This window comes from Chrysemys picta, chromosome 6 (genome assembly GCF_011386835.1).
Source record: "Chrysemys picta bellii isolate R12L10 chromosome 6, ASM1138683v2, whole genome shotgun sequence".
NCBI lineage: Eukaryota > Metazoa > Chordata > Testudines > Emydidae > Chrysemys > Chrysemys picta.
In genome coordinates, this window is record NC_088796.1 from 88,025,270 (window position 1) to 88,045,183 (window position 19,914).

Below are 19,914 nucleotides of genomic sequence, written 5' to 3' on the forward strand. Positions count from 1 at the left end.
AGGTGGAACTAAGGATAAGTTAAAGATGCTACATAATTTATAAATCATCTTCCCCCCTCCTGTGCTCTTTGCTGTAGTCGAATGGTGATAATGGTTGTGGTTTTTGAGTGTGGAGTTGTTGACAGGGAAGGGAGAGTAAACATGGATTATTTCACAATATTTTGAAAGTTTTATTTCATGTAAGTTACAGTAACTTTAAGTATGTGAGAGGAGACCAGTGTCAGTCTCTTCTTCTCAAATCACCTTGCCCCACCATCCTCCAAAGCAGATAAACCCACCCCCATCCAATATTTCCAGGTCCTCCTCCCTTTCCTGACCCTAAGTCTGCAGCTACGGCTTACTCTGAGCAGTATAGGAGCACCAGAGAGGTGGGAAGTGGCCCAGTCATCTCAATTAGACATTCTTAGCTAAATGAGAATACCCAGTTGAGATGAATACAACCTCAAAACAAAAGTTCTGAAAGGTGTGCACTGATTCACTCATCTCATTGGCGACAAAGAGTCCTGTGGAACCTTATAGACTAACAGATGTATTGGAGCATAAGCTTTCGTGGGTGAATATGCTTGCGTCTGACGAAGTGAGTATTCACCCACGAAAGCTTATGCTCCAATACATCTGTTAGTCTATAAGGTGTCACAGGACTCTGTCGCTTTTTACAGATCCAGACTAACATGGCTACCCCTCTGATACTTGTCATCTCATTGGGTGTTCTTATCTCCCCTCCCTTGGTTCCAGTGCTTGTGGCCAAACACCATGCACTGAGTAGGCCTGTTCTCAACTCCTCACCCGGTTTCAGCACAGTATATCTTGGTGAATGCCCTGAGCATGTTCTCAACTCCCAAATATGATTTCAGTGCTGCATACAGCGCCAGGCACTGAACATCCCCATTCCATTTCCCACCCCAGTGTCTTCATTGTATGCCTCTGCCATGGATCTACCGTGTCTGTTTTCAGCTCTCGACTCACTCTCAGCAGTGTGTGCTCATGCCACGCACTGAACTTGCTTCATCACTTTTCCCATCATGGTCTCAGCACTGTGGGAACATATAATGAAGCAGGGAGAGAAATGCAGAGGGGGATAATAGAGATCTAGAGTTTGGGGAAAAACTGAAGCCTTCCTAGATCCCGCACTGCACAACTCTGACCTTCCTTCCTTTCTTCCTCACATTCTCCTGTGCTGTTCTGCAACCACCCTTTCCCCCTAGGAACAGCTGCATCAAAGAGAAGGGTGAGCCTGGAGCCCTTTCCCCACTGCTGAAGTCAGCATGGGAAGGGAGGGAGTTCTGGGTTATTTCACTGATCAGGGAGCAGTGGAGGAAAGGGGAGCCACTGACCCCCCTTCCTCAGCCTGGTGGAGATGCAACAGGGAGGAACTGTGGTGGGTAGAAGGTATTTGTAGGGGAGAGAGGGAGGGGGAGGAGGGCACAGATGGTTCCACTTCCCTTCCGAAGAGGAAGGTGCCCAGTTTTTCCTCCTTATAGTTCTGGTGTCCATGTTTCTGAGCTCCTAGACAGCAAAAATCCTTAATCACTGAGGAACCAAAGCAAAACTACATTTTTCTTCATCAGAACTCTAGTCATTGAACTGGGTTTTCAAAAACAGTGTTTAGATGATCTCTTGTACTAATAAGAGTCATTAGGGTGCGTGCTGGCAGCTCAGTAGCTATGGCAGAGCACAGCCCTAAGGATGAAGGTTAGCAGAGGAGCAGAGCCACCCCCCTATACTTTCCCAACCTCACACCTCCTGCACTGCTCTAGTACACCCGCATTCCTCCCCCTCCCCGTTGCTCCAAAATCACCACTACACCCAATATTCCCTAGGTCAGGACCAAAAAGGTGATAAGAATCTGAAAATGTTATGAGCAGCTCATGTTAGGGGACCTGTCTATCAGAAACAACAAATGAGCCAACAATTTTGTTTCCTTTGATCACACTCAGTTCCATTGTTCAGGAAACCCGTGAAGAGTATGAGTTATGATTACATTACCCTAACTGATTACTATAGTCCTTCATCTTCCCTCTATTTAATTAATGCTGATTTCCTTGACAATACTTCTAAAGTAAAATCAGAATCTGCATGTGGATTTTAGAGTACTTTAAAATGTCACTCTTAAACCAGATAGCTTAGTTTCAGGGCAAAACTTCCAAAATGCACCCCTGCAGAATGCAGGCAAAAGGGCAGGGAACATGCATAACATATTCTCTCAAAGCTACCACTGGTAGAGCTCAAATTCATGGTGCATGGGTGCAGCTCATGTTCAATGAGCAGTGATAGTCACCCTGAGCCACCTAATTACTGAGATACCACATTGCCTGCAAACCTTCTGGCTTCCACAGAGCCCTAATCTTGCTGTACACACACATTTCACTTTTTCACTTTTTGTAGGTGTGACGAAGTGGGAATGGTCATAATGTTTTCACTGAATACTGTATGGGTGCCTCAGTTTCCCCTATGCATTTCTTAAGTATCTCGGTGATGGGATAAGGGGGTGTGATTGTTGCAGAGCCTGAGAGGGCCAGTGTGATGGTGTCTGCACAGAGAATGGCCGACACGCTGTCTCCTGGCAACTGATGGCCTGGGCCCCTCCTCTGCAAAAGTGCCAACTGAAGGTGTTGGAGAACAAAGGGATCAGGTGACCTCCTGGCCCGGGAAAGAGACAAAGGCCAGGGGAGGGACTGGGGAGTTTCAGTTTGGAGCTGGATGGGGAAACGGAGGGAGCGCCCCAGGGGTCTAGCTCCCTGCCCCCCAAGATGGACCTGACTGAGGGGGTCCTGTTGTCTGTACCTACAAGCTCTGTTTTGGACTGTGTTCCTGTCATTTAATAAACCTTCTGTTTTACTGAGAGTCATGGTGAATCGCAGGAAGTGGGGGGGTGCAGAGCCCTGACTCCCTCATACTCCATGACAGTAGGCACTTCAGTTTGGCATGTGCTGACCTGGAGTTACAAACTTTACCCTTAAAACCTTTTTCAATATTGCTTCCCCAAGGGGACAGTGGGTACCATGAACTAGTTGAGATAAATCCCAAGCACCTGAGGTCAGTTTGGGAAGAATCAGCACCATAGTTTGAGCCTGAGGTGTACACAAAAAGAGTTAGAAGAACCAGGTGATTTTGTGAAATGTTTTTTTAGGCAGACTCTCAGGAGACCCTGGCTCAAATGACCACAAATTTGGACCACTAACACAACCAATCACCCTCGAGAGGCACAGCATAGAACTTACAATAGTCAACCTTTCAACAGAAAGTGATGCTCAACCTTATATGGAGATATACCTATCTCACAGAACTGGAAGGGACCCTGAAAGGTCATCAAGTCCAGCCCCCTGCCTTCACTAGCAGGACCAAGTACTGATTTTGCCCCAGATCCCTAAGTGGCCCCATCAAGGATTGAACTCATAACCCTGGGTTTAGCAGGCAAATGCTCAAACCACTGAGCTATCCCTCCCCCACCTTAACGAGAGCAGAGGTGGCACTTCTCTATAACACACATAATTCATGTAACAGATTGGGAAGATCTGTGATCAATACTCAACATTCATGAAATATCAAAGTACAGATAATTTAATATTTATTGACGTTACTGGTGTCAGCAGGGCTGTCACAATAATTCACAAATTGACATCGGCAAACAGTGCTCCTTACATGTAGTGAACCTCATTACAATACCTTACAGCACACTTTCCAATGATCAGAACATTTAATAATAAAATAAGGTTTCAAAGATTTTCCTTTTGCAGCTTATTTGCAACTGATAAAACTTTAACTGATAAAAAGGTGAGTCCCATTCTATACAGTATGCAGAGCAGATGTCATCAAAACAGAGATTTATTTTGTGCCATACCTGTGATAATAGAGGCAGGGATTTGAACAAAAAGTCATTGTCTGAAATTTATTGAGAAAAGATACTTTGCATTTACCTTTGGTATTCCAGAAGTGTCAAGCCAGGCCCGGATGATATTTTCAACAGATAGCCCGTACCTTTAAAATAAAATTAAACTTGTTTCATGGAACACACCTACAGAAATATGTACATTTTCTAGAGAAAAACATGTTGTGTAAAAACAGAATAAAAGCCTTGTAGACTAAGCAGTAGTTTATAATTCAGTTCTTGTTCTTTTTAATTAATAACATTACCAGAGATGACACTTGCAAATTAAGACAGATCTGATTTTAAGTTTTTCAAACTAAAATGATTAATTCAGTGATTATGAAAGCTGACAGAAAAAGTACAAGAAGCTAAGCTGCATTTATGAAACACATAAGCATGAGCAGGTGCTCTATGGTTCTGTTTGTGTGGCTTTTCTGTTTTTCTTTTCTGAGAAAAAAACAAAGGGAGCAAAATGAACTGGAGATTGTCAAAATCAGTATTTTATTGAGGGAGCAACCAAAATAAAAGGAAAAAATGCCAGAGTTAAAACTGACATGAAGTCTGAACTGCCTTAGATTTATGGACTTTAAAATGCACTGCTGGACTTAAATCCTCCTTAAAGTTGGTAAGTATCCAATATATTTGGATGTCAGCTTTTCTCCCTGATAACATTTATGGTAAAATCACAATGCACTCTGAAACCATAACTGCTAAGAAAGGAAACAATCTGTCACATTTGAACTCAGTGGGACTGAGTTACTCATGTACATAAGTGTTTGCATGATGAAGACCTAAATTTGCATCCTAAGTTACATGTACACTTGCCTGCTTCTCTGGATACTTGTCCATGTATTGTTAGCAGACGTACCCTGGTACCCATACTGAGTGTCCACATATGCTGTGCCAGTCACAGTTGTACACTGTGCACAGGCATATACTCATGTCCACACTGCCCATTTTTAATATGTGATGGTAGTGCTATCATTTCAGGGACAATATCCCACAGTCCTTTCTGTCACAGGAAACACTCTGGGAACTGCCTTGCTACATGTAGCTGGTACTGTACGCCACCTTCACACATTTGTCAACGGCAACTTCCGGTAATCTCTCCCTTCTGCCAAACTTCACTGAAGACATGGAGCAAATCCCTGATGGTATGATTCTGCTTCAGCTTGTAGGACAAATATTCATGCAGTCCAGTACCAGATACTGGACAGAATGGGCCCAGAAAAATTTGAGATGCCTAAGACAGCTGACCAAAAAGGTAAATAGAAATCCACTGGAGTCCCATGGAACACACGTTGAATGCTGGGATTGCAACAGTATGCCCATGGGGGGAGTGCTGCTTCTATTCCTAGAGAACTAGCATGGCGAGGTGGAAACCTGGTATGATGACCATTTGCTACAGAACATCTGAATGAGGAAGCAGACCTTCACAGAATTGTGCGAGCATCTTGCACCAACCCTCCAGCTCCAGACCACTCATTTTCAGAAACCCTCAACAGTGCAAAAGTGGGTGGCTATTGCCCTTTGGAAGCCGGCAACACCTGGCAACCTGATTGTCAGTTGCAAACCAGTTCTTGGATGGGAAGTCAACTGTTGGGGTGATGGTTGTACAGGTTTGACATACTATCAATACTGTGATCTACCCACGGGTAGTTGCCATAACCAAGGCCTGGTCTACACTAGGAGGTTATGTCGAATTTAGCAGCATTAAATCGAATTAACCCTGCACCTGTCCACACAACGAAGCTATTTAGTTCGACATAGAGGTTTCTTTAATTCGATTTCTGTACTCCTCCCCGACGAGGGGAGTAGTGCTAAATTCGACATGGCCATGTCGAATTAGGGTAGGCGTGGATGGAATTCAACGCTAATAGCTCCGGGAGCTATCCCACAGTGCACCACTCTGTTGACGCTCTGGACAGCAGTCTGAGCTTGGATGCTCTGACCAGCCACACAGGAAAAGCCCCGGGAAAATTTGAATTCCTTTTCCTGTCTGGCCAGTTTGAATATCATTTCCTGTTTGGACATCGTGGCGAGCTCAGCAGCACTGGCAACGATGCAGAGCTCTCCAGCAGAGGTGACCATGGCACTTGCAGAATAGAAAGAGGGCCCCAGCACAGACTGATCGGGAAGTCTTGGATCTGATCCCTGTGTGGGGCGATGAGTCCGTGCTTTCGGAGCTGCGATCGAAAAAACGGAATGCGAAGATCTACGAGAAGATCTCCAAAGCCATGACAAAGAGAGGATACAGCCGGGATGCAACGCAGTGCCGCGTGAAAATCAAGGAGCTGAGACAAGGGTACCAGAAGACCAAAGAGTCAAACGGACGCTCCGGATCCCAGCCCCAGACATGCCATTTCTACGAGGCACTGCATTCCATTCTAGGTGTGGCTGCCACCACTACCCCACCACTGACCGTGGACTCTGAGGATGGGATATTGTCGATGGCCGCTTCCTCGGAGATGTTAGCGGACGGGGAAGATGAGGAAGGAGATGAGGAGGACGAGGCAGTCGACAGCGCTTACAACGCTGATTTCCCCGACAGCCAGGATCTCTTCATCACCCTCACGGAGATCCCCTACCAACCCTCCCCAGGCGTTAACCCTGAATCAGGGGAAGGATCAGTCAGTAAGTGTTTTAAACATGTAAACATTTATTTTGAACAGAACAGAAATATTAACAATGGGTTTTTCATGATTAGTTTGCCCTAGGCGCTTAATGTTTTAGTCCTTGGCAGTGCAACTAATGCAAAAGAATCTAACAATGTCCGGTTTATCATGATTAGTTTGCCCTAGGCGCTCTACTTTTTAGTCCCTGCCAGTGCAGCTACTGGAAAATAAGGTCTATATGTCCGGGGATAGAGCTGAAATCCTCATGGAACATCTCCACGAAGCTCTCCTGGAGGTAATTGGAAAGCCTTTGCATGAGGTTCCTGGGGAGAGCGGCCTTATTGCGTCCTCCGTGGTAGGAAACTTTTCCGCGCCAGGCTATCATCAAGTACTCTGGGATCATTGCCTCGCAAAGCATGGCCACATACGGCCCTGGTTTTTGCTGGCGTTCACGCAGCATGCGCTCTTTCTCTGTCTCCGAAATCCTCATCAGAGTGATGTCGCTCATGGTCACCTGCTTTGAATTAGGGGAATGTTAGTATTGGGACTGACTGCCTGTTCCTTTACATAACTGTAACCGGCGGTTTACAGCCACGCGGTGGAGGCGGGAGAGGGGCAGCATACAGGGATCTTTCCCAGGGACAGCCGCGAGGAGGTGGGACAGGGCCAGAGTTCGTGCTTGCCGGATTGCAGGCAGCAGGAACTGGCCAACGCTAGGAGCATTGCTTTGAACGTGAAAGGAGGGCACTGCTATAAATTAAGCTTTAAGCAGCGAAAAGTCTACGCTTTACCATGTCAGCCTGCTACCCGAATTCCACTGTCCTGCCCCGCTTGTCTGATCTCCACTGCAAGACCCCAGGCAATGAATGTGAAGGCCGAAAATTCGACCTTGTCCTGAGTGCGCATGTGATAGGTGCTGTGCATGGTCTTCTTCACAGAGAAAGACTATGTTCATTGTTCACAAAAATGTATCTTTGTGAGGAATTCACTCCCTTTTTCCCATCCCACAGCTGCAAATGTCTCCCGACCTACCCTGGCATCCCCCTCCCAGAGGCTGGCGCAGATTAGGCAGAGAAAGAAAAGAACACGGGACAACATGTTCTCTGAACTTATGGGCTGCTCCCGAGCCGAGGCGGCCCAGCAGACCCAGTGGAGGGAGAACATGTTGCAGTACCAGCGATCACACAGCGAACGGGAGGACAGAGCCCCGCTGCAGTCTATCTCTAACTGCCCTCCCCCGCCACAAAGTCCCATACCCCCCTCACCCAAAGTCCCAAGAAGGAGGGGCGGCAGGGGCCGTGAAAACTGTCACTCGACCCCTGCAAACCGCTCAAGTACCAGAAGGCTCTCATTCCCCAAAATTTGAAAAGTCCTTTCCTTCCCGCCTCACCCAAGCCCCCATCCCAGTTTCGTCCCCTAACTGTGTAGTTGCTAATAAAAAATGCATTTCTGCTAATTACTGTTTCCGTCATGTTCTTTTAGAGGTGAGTGTGTTTGAAGGGGGGAAAGGGGTTGGTAATTGGAGAGGACAGTCACCTTTACCAGAGTACAGACACGGGGGCAGGTTCAGCAGAAGGTCACACACACATTGCAGTCACTAGGCACCCTGGTCAGTCTGGGAGGTGGTTTTCATGTTGTGTGTGTGGGGGGGGGCTATGTGACTTTGTGGCGGGAAAGGGCGGTTAGAGGTCTTATGCAGCGGTCCTTAGCCTGGATCAAAGAGCCACGCAGCAGGGGATCTGTAACCACCCTCCCCCGCCACAAAGTCACATAGCCCCCACACACAGAGTCCAGAAAAGGAGGGGTGGCAGGCTCCGTTGAAACAACCAGTCCACCACTGCGGACCGCTGTAGGAGCAGGAGCCTGTCATTCCTCGAGTTTAGAAGCATCCTTTCCATCACTACGCCTGCTCCCCACCACAGTATGCATCCCAGTTTCAACACTTTACTGCGAAATCCATAACAAAAAAACCGGTGTTAATTAACAAAGTTCCATTTATTTTATTTTTGAACGTGTGTTGGAAGTGAGGGAATGGGGGGAACGGGGTATGTAACTGCAGAGGATAGTCAACATTGAGTGGGTAAAGAAACGGGGGCAGGTTCAGCTTCTCTTTAAACAAACTTAATAGTCACAGGTTACCCTGCTCACTGAGGAACCTAGCTTTCAAAGCCTCCTGGATGCACAGCGCGTCTCACTGGGCTCTTCTAATCGCACGGCTGTCTGGCTGGGCGTAATCAGCAGCCAGGCTATTTGCCTCAACCTCCCACCCCGCCATAAAGGTCTCCCCCTTGCTCTCACAGAGATTGTGGAGCACACAGCAAGCTGCAATAACAATGGGGATATTGGTTTCGCTGAGATCAGAGCAAGTCAGTAAGCTTCTCCATCTCCCCTTGAGACGTCCAAAAGCACACTCCACCACCATTCTGCACTTGCTCAGATGGTAGTTGAGTTCTTTTTCAGTGTCCAGGGCGCATGTATAGGGCTTCATGAGCCAGGGCATTAGCGGGTAGGCAGAGTCCCCGAGGATCACTATAGGCATCTCCACATCCCCAACAGTTATTTTGTGGTCCGGGAAGTAAATACCTTCCTGCAGCTGTCTAAACAGACCAGAGTTCCTGAAAACGCGAGCGTCATGAACCTTGCCCGGCCATCCAACGTTGATGTTTGTAAAACGTCCCCTATGGTCCACCAGTGCTTGCAGCACCATTGAAAAGTAGCCCTTTCGGTTAATGTACTGGCTGGCCTGGTGGTCTGGTCCCAGGATAGGGATGTGAGTTCCATCTATAGCCCCACCGCAGTTTGGGAATCCCATCGCGGCGAAGCCATCTATGATGACCTGCACGTTTCCCAGGGTCACTACCATTGACAGCAGTAGCTCAACGATTGCCTTGGCTACTTGCATCACAGCAACCCCCACGGTAGATTTGCCCACGCCAAAGTGGTTCGCGACTGACCGGTAGCTGTCTGGCGTTGCAAGCTTCCAGAGGGCTATGGCCACTCGCTTCTGGACAGTCAGGGCTGCTCGCATCCGGGTGTCCTTGCGCTTCAGGGCAGGGGACAGCAACTCACAAAGTTCCAGGAAAAAAAGAACAGGAGTACTTGTGGCACCTTAGAGACTAACAAATTTATTAGAGCATAAGCTTTCGTGGACTACAGCCCACTTCTTCGGAAAGTTCCCTTACGCATCCTAAAGTTTCGCAGCCACTGTAATTCATCCCAGACCTGCAGCACAATGCGGTCCCACCAGTCCGTGCTTGTTTCCCGGGCCTAGAATCGCCGTTCCACAGCATCAACATGACCCATTGCCACCATGATGTTCACGGCGCGGGGTCCCGTGCTTTGTGAGTGGTCAGTGCCCCTCTCAGACTTAATGTCCTCACCGCGCTGCCGTAGCCTCCTCACCCAATTTCTCAGCATCTGCCTCTGAAAAAGGTGGATGATAAGGTGCGAGGTGTTGACAACGGCCATAACTGCAGCGATGGTCGCAGCGGGCTCCATGTTCCCAGTGCTGTGGTGTCTGCGCTGTCACTCACCAGAAATGTGCGCGAAGTGATTTCCCGCTGGCGCTTTCAGGGAGGGAGGGCAGGAGTGACGGTTGAATGACGACAGTTACCCAAAACCACCTCGACACATTTTTTGCCCCAGCAGGCATTGGGGGCTCGACCCAGAATTCCAATGGGCAGCGGGGACTGCGGGAACTGTGGGATAGCTGCCCACAGTGCACCGCTTCCAATGTCAACGCTTGCCCCGTTAGTGTGGACTCACAAAGTCGAATTACTCTCCTTAGTGTGGATACACACGGTCGACTTTGTAATACTGGTTCCACACATTCAATTTAAGTAAAATCGAACTACTCTCGTAGTGTAGACATACCCCAAGTCTCTGAAATTATAGTGGGATCTCAGAGGATGGGGTTTCCGAACTGTGCCGGGACCATCAATGAAACACACATCCCAATACTTTGTCCACCAAAAGGGACCAGTGAATATGTTACCCACAAAGGTTAGTATTTACTCGTTCTTCAAGGCTTAGTAGACCACAGGGATAGATTAATGAACACCAACATTGAACACACAGAAAAAGTTCATGATGTCAGGATACTAAGGAGGTCGGGATTGTACCACAGTGGGGGAAAAAGGGGCTTTATTCCCCAGAAGAGATGTGGTTACATACAGTTCTGCATATCTGCCCTTAACGTGGCTCATGAAGCCGTATCCTGACATCACTGTCCCAAGAAAAAGTGAATTCAACTACAGACTGAATAGCTGCAGAATGAGGGTGGAGTGCACCTTTGTGCATTTGAAGAACGAGTAAATACAAGGTCAACAGATAGTGTAGCATAAGTAGTTAGCAAATATTCACTTTGAATGGTCCCATAGAATAAGTGCTAACTACTTATACTATCTGTTGACCTTGTATTTAGCTGTGACACTCTGAGTTCCTAAACTTGAGGAAGAGCTCAATGTAGCTCAAAAGCTTTCTCTCACCAACAGAAGTTGGTCCAATAAAAGATATTACCTCATCCACCTTGTCTAAGGCTTTGTCTACCCTGTATTTTTGTCATTCAAACTTTTGTTGTTCAGTGGTGTGAAAAAAACATACATACGAACTACAGAAGTTTTACCGATCAAAACCACCGGTGTGAACCGCGCTTTGTCTACTTGAGGAATAAAGTACTGTTCACTGTGACTAAGGGTGGCAGATTCTGTCCCAAAGGGGAAGTCAATGGACTACTCATATATGTAACCGTTCAACAATATGAATAAGAGGTGCACAAGTTGATCCTGAGTAACGTCCTCACCATCACACAGGAAGTCTATGGCAGAGCCAGGAATTGAATCCAGATCTAATGCCTTACCCATAAGATGATCCTTCCTCAGATTTGTCACTTTGTGTCTTTCAGTAGCTAGGGCATTCCCAAATACCTGGGATATCACAGCATGCTAATCATCTGTAGAAATGAATGGGAAGGAACTAGGGGAAAAGGGAGCAAGGAGGATGGAATTAAAGAAGTATAGATGTATTTCTGTTTCATGCCATACTATTTGAAAGCTTGTCTGCAATGCTCTAGTTATTTGCACAGGATGGTGAATGGGGATGAAGCCTTTTGTGGTGGGAGTCCAGGTCGATCCACTCCTGAGAAAATGTTTTGATAACACATGCTAGTGAGAGCAATCTGGTACATTCCACAGGCAAAAAAACCTTTTCTTCAAAAGTTCAGGGATAAATTCATCCCAAGGCAGAATGGTTTAGCAATATTAAGGAGAGGGATGAACTCAGGCATAGGCAAAGAAATCCCTCCAAATCAATAAGAGTACTGCTTACCTGTACTAAAATTTTCTTTTAACTTATAAGACAACAGACTATGCTATGAACATATATTTTTTTCTCAGATCAGGTGGTTCAAATAATGACAGCAGTCAAACAGAAGCATTTCCACTTAGCCGGGATCCTGAACTTTCAGGAAATTACAATTCTGCATGTCTGATCATTATGGAAATTGATTTTTTTTTTTTACAGATAATCAAGAGTACATTAAACATAGGCATTACATTTGTACAAGGTAGCATTCTACATTTAGGTTAATTATTTAAAACCAGATTTGACCAGCTTTTAAAGGTCCCTGGCTATTTGTTCACCTCTTTTGGGTTTAGAGCATTTAATTGTTAGATCCCTTAGGCCTGGTCTACACTGGGGGGAGAGGGGGGAGAATCGATCTAAGTTACACAACTTCAGCTGCGTGAATAACATAGTTGAAGCTGACATACTTAGACCTACTCACTGCGGTGTCTTCACTGCGGTAAGTCAACTGCTGCTGCTCCCCCGTCGACTCTGCCTCCACCTCTCGCGGCGGTGGAGTACAGGAGTCAACGGGAGAGTGCTCGGGGGTCGATTTATCGCGTCTAGACTAGATGCAATAAATCGACCCCCGCTGGATTGATCGCTGCCTGCCGATCCGGCGGGTAGTGTAGACATACCCTTAGACTCAGCATGCCCTTTCTGTCTGTCACTGATGCTAACGTGATTCCAGCATTCAGACCTCACCTTCAACTCCTGTGGTTTGGATAATCCACAATAATCAGAGCTATTGTTTGCAATTATGTACACCCACATGATGCTATATTGTTGCATTATGTAGAAATGTAGGATGCAATATAGTACAAGTGTTATATTATGAAAAATTAAATAATAAATACTATTCTGAGACAGAGAAATTCAGAACATTGAAGTAAGTGGGAAGAAATACAGTTTATTAAAGAAATTACACTGTATACAATTATTAACTTGAATTTCAGGATGGTTAATTGGGAAGGTTGAAGGTTCCCTTTTATGTTATTTCTAATTTTACATATTGATTCGATTTCATTTCATTCCCAACATTTACCTTTTTTCTTTTTCTAAGAAGATGAGCCAAGTACAGTTGTGATCAGAAATGTGACTGTAAAACTGGTATCTTCTAACTCAACAGATTTGCCTTCCATATATATATTATGGGTCAAATCTATTGTCTTTATTTTTAATTTTTTTTTACTTTTTTCTCAATCTTGTTAACACTGCAGAATCAACACAGCATTCAAAGAAAGTGAGCTGGATACGGTTATGTCTCATGCATCATCATCAGAATTACTGACAACATTCCAACTGCAGAATCTTTATTACCGCTGTTGCAAAAGTCAGAAAGAGTACAAATTGACTTTTAGATTCTAAACTGAGTTTGTAAATCTAGCAGCTAGGGGGAAAAAACCTCTTACTTGTAAATAGAGTAAATTCGATCTGGTTTTCATTAACAGACAATAAATACAGAACCTCATGATGACAATTTTACAGCAGCTTTTAGAGAACAGCCATACTATAAGGGTAAGATTTTCTAGTAAAAATCAATGCAAAATAATGACATTTCATTTGCGGCAGCTTTACAATGCCTAAGTCTTAGTTTAGCTTTCTCTGAGTTCAGAGCCGGCAGCAGGACATTTCAAAACACTGTCTTTGAAAGGAGTTTATGACACTATTCAGCCACCATACTAATCTAGGAAAAAAATGAAGCTAAGAAGTTGCTCAGATTGTACTGAAACTCTAATGCTGCCTATTTTTAAAGGTTACTACAGTGGCCGATCCTTTTGATTTGGACTCCACCCACTTTTCAACTAATCCAGCTAGCACATGTTAAAGTAGAACATGCCTTGTCTCCACTAGTTTTAAAACATATTAGCTGGGACATTCCAGCTAATGTTCTTAAAAAACAACATATTTTATCCTAGACTAGACATAACCAAGTTGTCTTCAAGTGTTACCCCCTGTCCAGAACATGTAGCAAAGATCCATTCTGGGGTTGACAAAGAGTCTAACCAAAAAGCCCTGTGAAGTCAATGGAAAGACTCCCACTGACTTCATGGGCTTTGAATCAGGCCAGAAAAACAGATTACACATAGATTACTGCAGCAAGAGCCACATCTTAGAGGAAGCACATACTACACCATGATATTTATAGAACCCTCAATTCAGAAAAGCATCCCTATTCAGAGAGGGTACTTACTATATGTTTAAATTCCATTGATACCAAGACATTTAAGTTTCGTGCTTAAGTGATTTGCTGAACTGGGACAAAAGAAAAGACGATGAGTGGTCTTGTGGTTAAGGTACTGGACTGGGACTTGGGTTCACTTCTCAGCTCTGCCACAGAATTCCTGTGTGACCTTGGGAAAGTCACAATCTCCATATACTAAGTTCCCCTTCTGTAAAATGGGGGTAATACTTCCTTTTAACTACCCTTTGTCTATCAATTTAGACTGTAAGAGCCTCAAACTAGGGATGATCTATTAATGTGTACTCGCCCCAACACAATGAGGCCCTGATCTCAGATGAGGCCCTTAGATGCTACTATAATACAATTATTAATCAGAATTAGTATTATCATAAAAAGGCTTTAAGTAGTGGACTTTCATCCCAAAGCACTTTACAAACTTTATATATAGGAATCACTTCACTAACAAGGAAATGCAGCCACCTCTGTTGTGGAACATTGCAGCTGTTAAAAGTGCACATTAAAAATATATAACAGTTTAGTAAAGGAGGGTGAGAAGACTGCCATATCCAATTGAAAATACTTTTACAAGTATGTCTTTTTATTTCTTCATCTGGACGTACAAATTCTTGGACATGACCATTTTCAAGATAAATTATTCTGGTAACATGACTAGGCATATATCCAAAAAGGAGTAAATCCAAGATCCAAGTAGTGATTTTTACTACTACCTGTTAAGCTGTCCTGATGGATTATTTTTTGCAACCAGCATATGTATAGTAATTTACAGAAAAATTGGAAGAAATAAGACATTTTGAGGGAGATTTTGAAATATTTTCATTGGCAGTTAGATGCCTATTAGCCAGATGTGCCTTTGAAAAATCTCCCCCATCATGACTAGCAGTTTTCTAATCCAAGAAAGTAAGTTAATAAAAATCTAGGAGACAGGATCTACTTGTGTAGCCAAGTACAAGAGAAAGAAGCTTTGGGTTTTTTTTGTTTTGTTTTTTATGATAGCAGTGGATTTTGAAGTCAAACAGAAGAAAATAAGATACTTCAATCATGTGTGAGAAACATTTCAGGTTTGCTGGGGGAAGGCCAAGACAACCTGAGCCTCTGGGACAGACCAGTCCACACTAAACAGGAACGCTCAGGAGGGCAGACTCGGCAGACTGAGGCAGGCACTGATATTAAGGCCTGGTCTTATCTAAAACTTAGATCAACCTAGCTACATCACTGAGAGCTGTGAAAAATTCTGTGCCCTAAGCACAGTACATAGGTCAACTTACCCATAGTGTAGATATGGCTAGGTCAAGGATTCTTCCATTGACCTAGCTACCTCCTCTTAGAGAGGTAGATTACCTACATCAACAGAAAAACCTCTTCCACTGATGTAGTCATACCCTTAGACATTTGTTAGTTGCTCTGGCCCTTAGTCCTTCATACAAAAAGTTCCTTAGCAGAGAGGAGGCAGACCAAGGAGCCTGCAAATATATAATGCCCTCTACTCTATCTGGTCCTGGCCTCCTATCAGAGGATATTGCCCTGGAGGAGAGTTTTCAATAGCCAAGGTCCCTTCAGAACTGAGCCAAGGCAGAATGTGAAGCAGTCCTCTAAACCAGGCACTTAGGCTATGTCTACACTTACCGCAGTGTATAGACTACAGGCACTACATGTGTAGCTACACGCTGCAGTGAAAGGCAGGCTGTGTCCACAGTTGTCACTATGGCAGTGAAAAGCTCTGGAAGGGGCAGGCAGTGGGGAAAGGCTCTAGCACTGGGGAGCTGCCAAAGCGTTTTCTCACTGCTGGAGCCTTTCACTGCAGCAGGGAAAGGCTTTGGCAGTGAGGAGGCGGCAGGACACTACACTGCTAAAAATAGCAGTGTAGATGTGCTTGGGTGTGTAGAAAGCCATGTAGGGTACATACCCTGGGGGTTTAGATGTGTAGGGAACTCTACTCACGTAAGCCATGCATCACCACTTACACTATTTATACCCATGCTAGCTGGGTGTGCAGAGTCTGTACTCTCCATGCATAAGTATAGACACCCCTTAAAACGATCTCTTGTAGGTCTGAAACGAAGACAAAATCAATGGGGATGTCACTTGGGAGGTTGCATCTGAATGGAGAAGAATCTCTTCCATGCAGTTGCCGATCAACAGGTATCAACTGAAAAATCATCTGTGACTAAAAATTAAAGCCCTCCTATACTGGAGGGAAACTCAAACTTTGGTGCAAGAGTCCTTTAGACCTCACCTGATGTACTCAATAACAGAAAAATAATTAGCATTATTCCAACATATAAACTATATAAAATTGCCATGTTGTCATATGACTGTTTTCAGTCAATGATAATCCAGGAATTCTCATTGCCAAAATCTACAATAGATCAAATTCTGTTCTCAGTTATACCAGTACAACACTATCGTCGACAGTACAGGCAGAAGTGAGGGCAGGAGGGTGGCCTAAATTTATACCATTAAGCATTTTTATAAGGGCCACCAATTCATCACAAACATTAGGAGCTGTGGGTGTTTAATACCATCCAACTAGTGGGCTTTTCTTAGTATTAAAATGATATTTGATTGGGTTGGGTAGATCTGCCATTTTTGTGCAAAGAGGCTTTTTAGATTTAGCTCTTATGTTTAAATGCATTTCATTCCAATCCTGGAAATCATGTGTGATGAAACATTCATCAATGGAAGATGTTTAGACAAATTTAATTTTGGAAGAACAACGAAGCCTCTTCTGCTCTTGCTTTTTTACCCTAGTTATTAAGGTCTATAGAAATCATAACAGAGAATGTCCAGTAATAGAAAAGCATCATTACAACACACAAGGAATAAAAGCCTGCTCTATGTACAGATGACCTTTTTTTATTTTTGGCGTTACCACGGATCTCTGCACCCAGTGTGATTTTGGCAGTAGACAACTTCAGGTATATCATATGTCTGGTTACAAAACAGATTACCATGAATCTGAAATTCTGCCTTTACATTCCACAGGGGTATGCAAGAGCAACTGGAGCCACACTTCATTTGCAGTGATCTTACTAAAAGTGAAAATATCTTGGCACATATCTAGATCAAAAATTGGTTTACTTGTTCAAATAACACTTTGCACCAAGTCTAAGCACCGGGAAAGTGAGAAATGGAAAAAAGAGCATATTGTCATTAAAATGAACTAACTTCCCTAACTAGACCACTGTGATCATCTAGTCTGACCTCCTCTATAGCATAGTCCATAGAACTCCCTCAAAATAATTGCTAGAGCAGATAATTTAGAAACACATCCAATCTTATTTTTAAAATTGTCAGAGATGGCGAGTCCACCGTGACCTTTGGTAAGATCTTCCAATGGTTAATTATTCTCACTGTTTAAAATGTTTGCCTGATTTTCAGTCTAAATTTGTCAAGCTTTGACGTCCCACCATTGAATCATGTCATATCTTTTTCTGCTATATACTAAACTCATGATGCCACATAATAAATAATCTGGTTCTTCCCAATATTAGAGACAATTTTTAAATAGCTGATATTTAACCCCTGGGTTACAGAAAAGTAGCACATTCACAATGCTTTTGGGGAACCCACCTTACAAGGTACTGAAAACATCCTGACTTACATGGGAAATGAGGATGCTCAGTAGCTCACAAGTCCTGGGACACGAAAGAATAGCAGAAATTGAAAGTTTCATTTCCATAATCTTTTCTTGGACTCTCCAAGGTGTGAAGCAATTACATAACCTTTGAAATGCCAGTAACTACAAAATGTCCACATTTCAGAACACGTATCCCCCTACACTACATTTACCACACATATCTCTTTGGTAGTAGACTTGCATTCAACTGAAAATATGATAATTGTCAAGATGCTAATGCAAATGTTTGTTGGTGGTCAACAGAAGACATCCCCTTTATCTTCCTCACTCTGTTATCTCCAATGATCCTGGGCCATGAAAATATGGTAGGGGTGGAACAGACTGGAGAAAGTCATATGTCTCATCCAGCGTGCAGAGTGTACTGGCCCTTTATTTCCAATACACAGCAGAACTGTGATCAGTAAAATGATTCAAGCACATTTTATTTTGACCACTTTGCAAAAAACAAAGCAGTTTATGGTCAAACCAGCTCCCAAATATTTTACAGGACCTTATGTAATAATTAACCCTTTTACAATAAAATACATAATTTTCTCTCCTCCATATTTATGACCATGGAAAATAAAATTCAATGACACCAAAAAGGAAAAAAAGGGTGCTTGGTAATATCATTTTTCTTGGTTGAAATGTAAACATTTTTTAGAAAACACTTCAAACTTGATAAAACTTAGAAATATTGCCAACTTGTGTTCTCAGCAATGGTCGAGAGTTGGCAGTTGGAAAGACATATTAGTTATTAAATTATTACTCCCCCTATCATGAGGTATAAAAGATATAAAAGTCCTGTGAGACTTTGTAATTTTGATACTGGATCTAACATACTGCTCATCAGGAAGCAGGTTTAATCTGAAGTTTCTCAGATACTTTTAGCAGCTGAATATACAAGAATAAGAGTGCAAGAAATTAGAATGAAGACTTCTAGACCTTCTGATTAAACAGTGAACCAAGCAGTTATGACAGTTTATAAATGGAAAAATTTATGGACCATATGAAGGGATACTGATGTTCAGAAACATGTATGCAACTTTCACTGAGAACAGTGGGATTTGTGCAAATATCTCAGAGAGCTACCTTGGCCACTAGGCTTTATCAGCTATAGGCAACAATATTTCTTCCATTTCTGTTTTTCCTTTTGCTGTCTAAAATACCAAGCAACATCTTCTGTTTACTTTTCACAAGATCAATTTTTGTTTCTTGTAGGCTGAACTGCTGTTCTCCATTATCTAACGATGAGCCAGATTCTGATCTCCTTACACACTTTGAACTGCACCTCATTCCTCAAGAAGTCCCACTGGAGACAAAGGGGATTATTCGTGGAGGAGACAATGGGGATTACTCATGGAGTAAGATGTACTTGTACTTGAATAAGGATAGAAAAATTTGAGCCAGTATTTGGACACTGGCAGTTGTATGGTTTTAGGGATGGGTGATTTTGTAGCTAAAGTACAGAACAGGGGTTATTCAGAGCTCTACTACAGACTTCCTTATGTAACCTTGGGTGAGTCACTTGGGGGAAAATGTTCAAGGGTGCATAAGACAGTCAGGCACCTAATTATTTAATGTTTAGGTGCTACATAAGTGTGATGTATCCTCAGTATTAACAGTACTATTAAAATATCTTTATGCTTACCTTTCCTGTCAGGGGTGTGTGTAATACTAGAACCCCCCTACTGATATTTCTGGTTGGCACAACTCATATTTAGAGCTGATTTCTACTCCCTTCTTTATCTTTTCTAACCTGATTCTCACATACCCTTTTTGTTCTGGGATGTCCTCCAGCAGCATGTAAAGAAAATCCTGGAAAAGGAACAAAAGCACCACAATTAATATCTCTATCAAAAGATTACACTGTGTCTATGTCACTAGCAATAAAATTTAAACAGCTGCAGACAGGAGATTGATAAGAAAGAAATGTATGTCTCATCTATATTATTACTTTGTTCAACTGTATAGATAACATATATTTTGTCTGTCAATTTTCCAAGCCAGTCAAGCTGAAAGGTGTTACAAGTTAAAAGAAAAAGAACCTGAAAACACTGCTCACTGTTTTAACACAATCCTACATTCTGTCTTTATTGAATCTATTACACACAACGACAAAATTACATTAAAAGAACTTAAATTAAGGTTGCAAATTCTAGCGCCCAAAACTTAGGAAAAGTTAAGAAATGCTGAAATTAAGGCTACCTGTGCAACCTTACTTTGGCCTCCTGATGTGTCTGCATAATGATACAGTCTTTAATTACAC

General features: G+C 43.4%; 1 protein-coding gene across 19 annotated transcripts in view; it reads right to left on the reverse strand.

The window, feature by feature from the left end:
* The window catches only part of AOPEP (aminopeptidase O (putative)), a 410,457-nt gene that overhangs the window by 197,480 nt on the left and 193,063 nt on the right, over positions 1-19,914 (reverse strand). For all 19 annotated transcript variants that reach the window (XR_010588857.1, XR_010588861.1, XR_010588856.1 and 16 more), the window contains 2 exons: positions 19,420-19,463; positions 3,918-3,978 (listed from right to left, as the gene is read on the reverse strand). Coding sequence is in view for 8 of the 19 variants with exons in the window: in XM_065550410.1 (XP_065406482.1) it covers positions 3,918-3,978; positions 19,420-19,463 (105 nt within the window). In the remaining 11 variants the exon portion in view is untranslated. The remainder of the gene's footprint in view (positions 1-3,917; positions 3,979-19,419; positions 19,464-19,914) is intronic.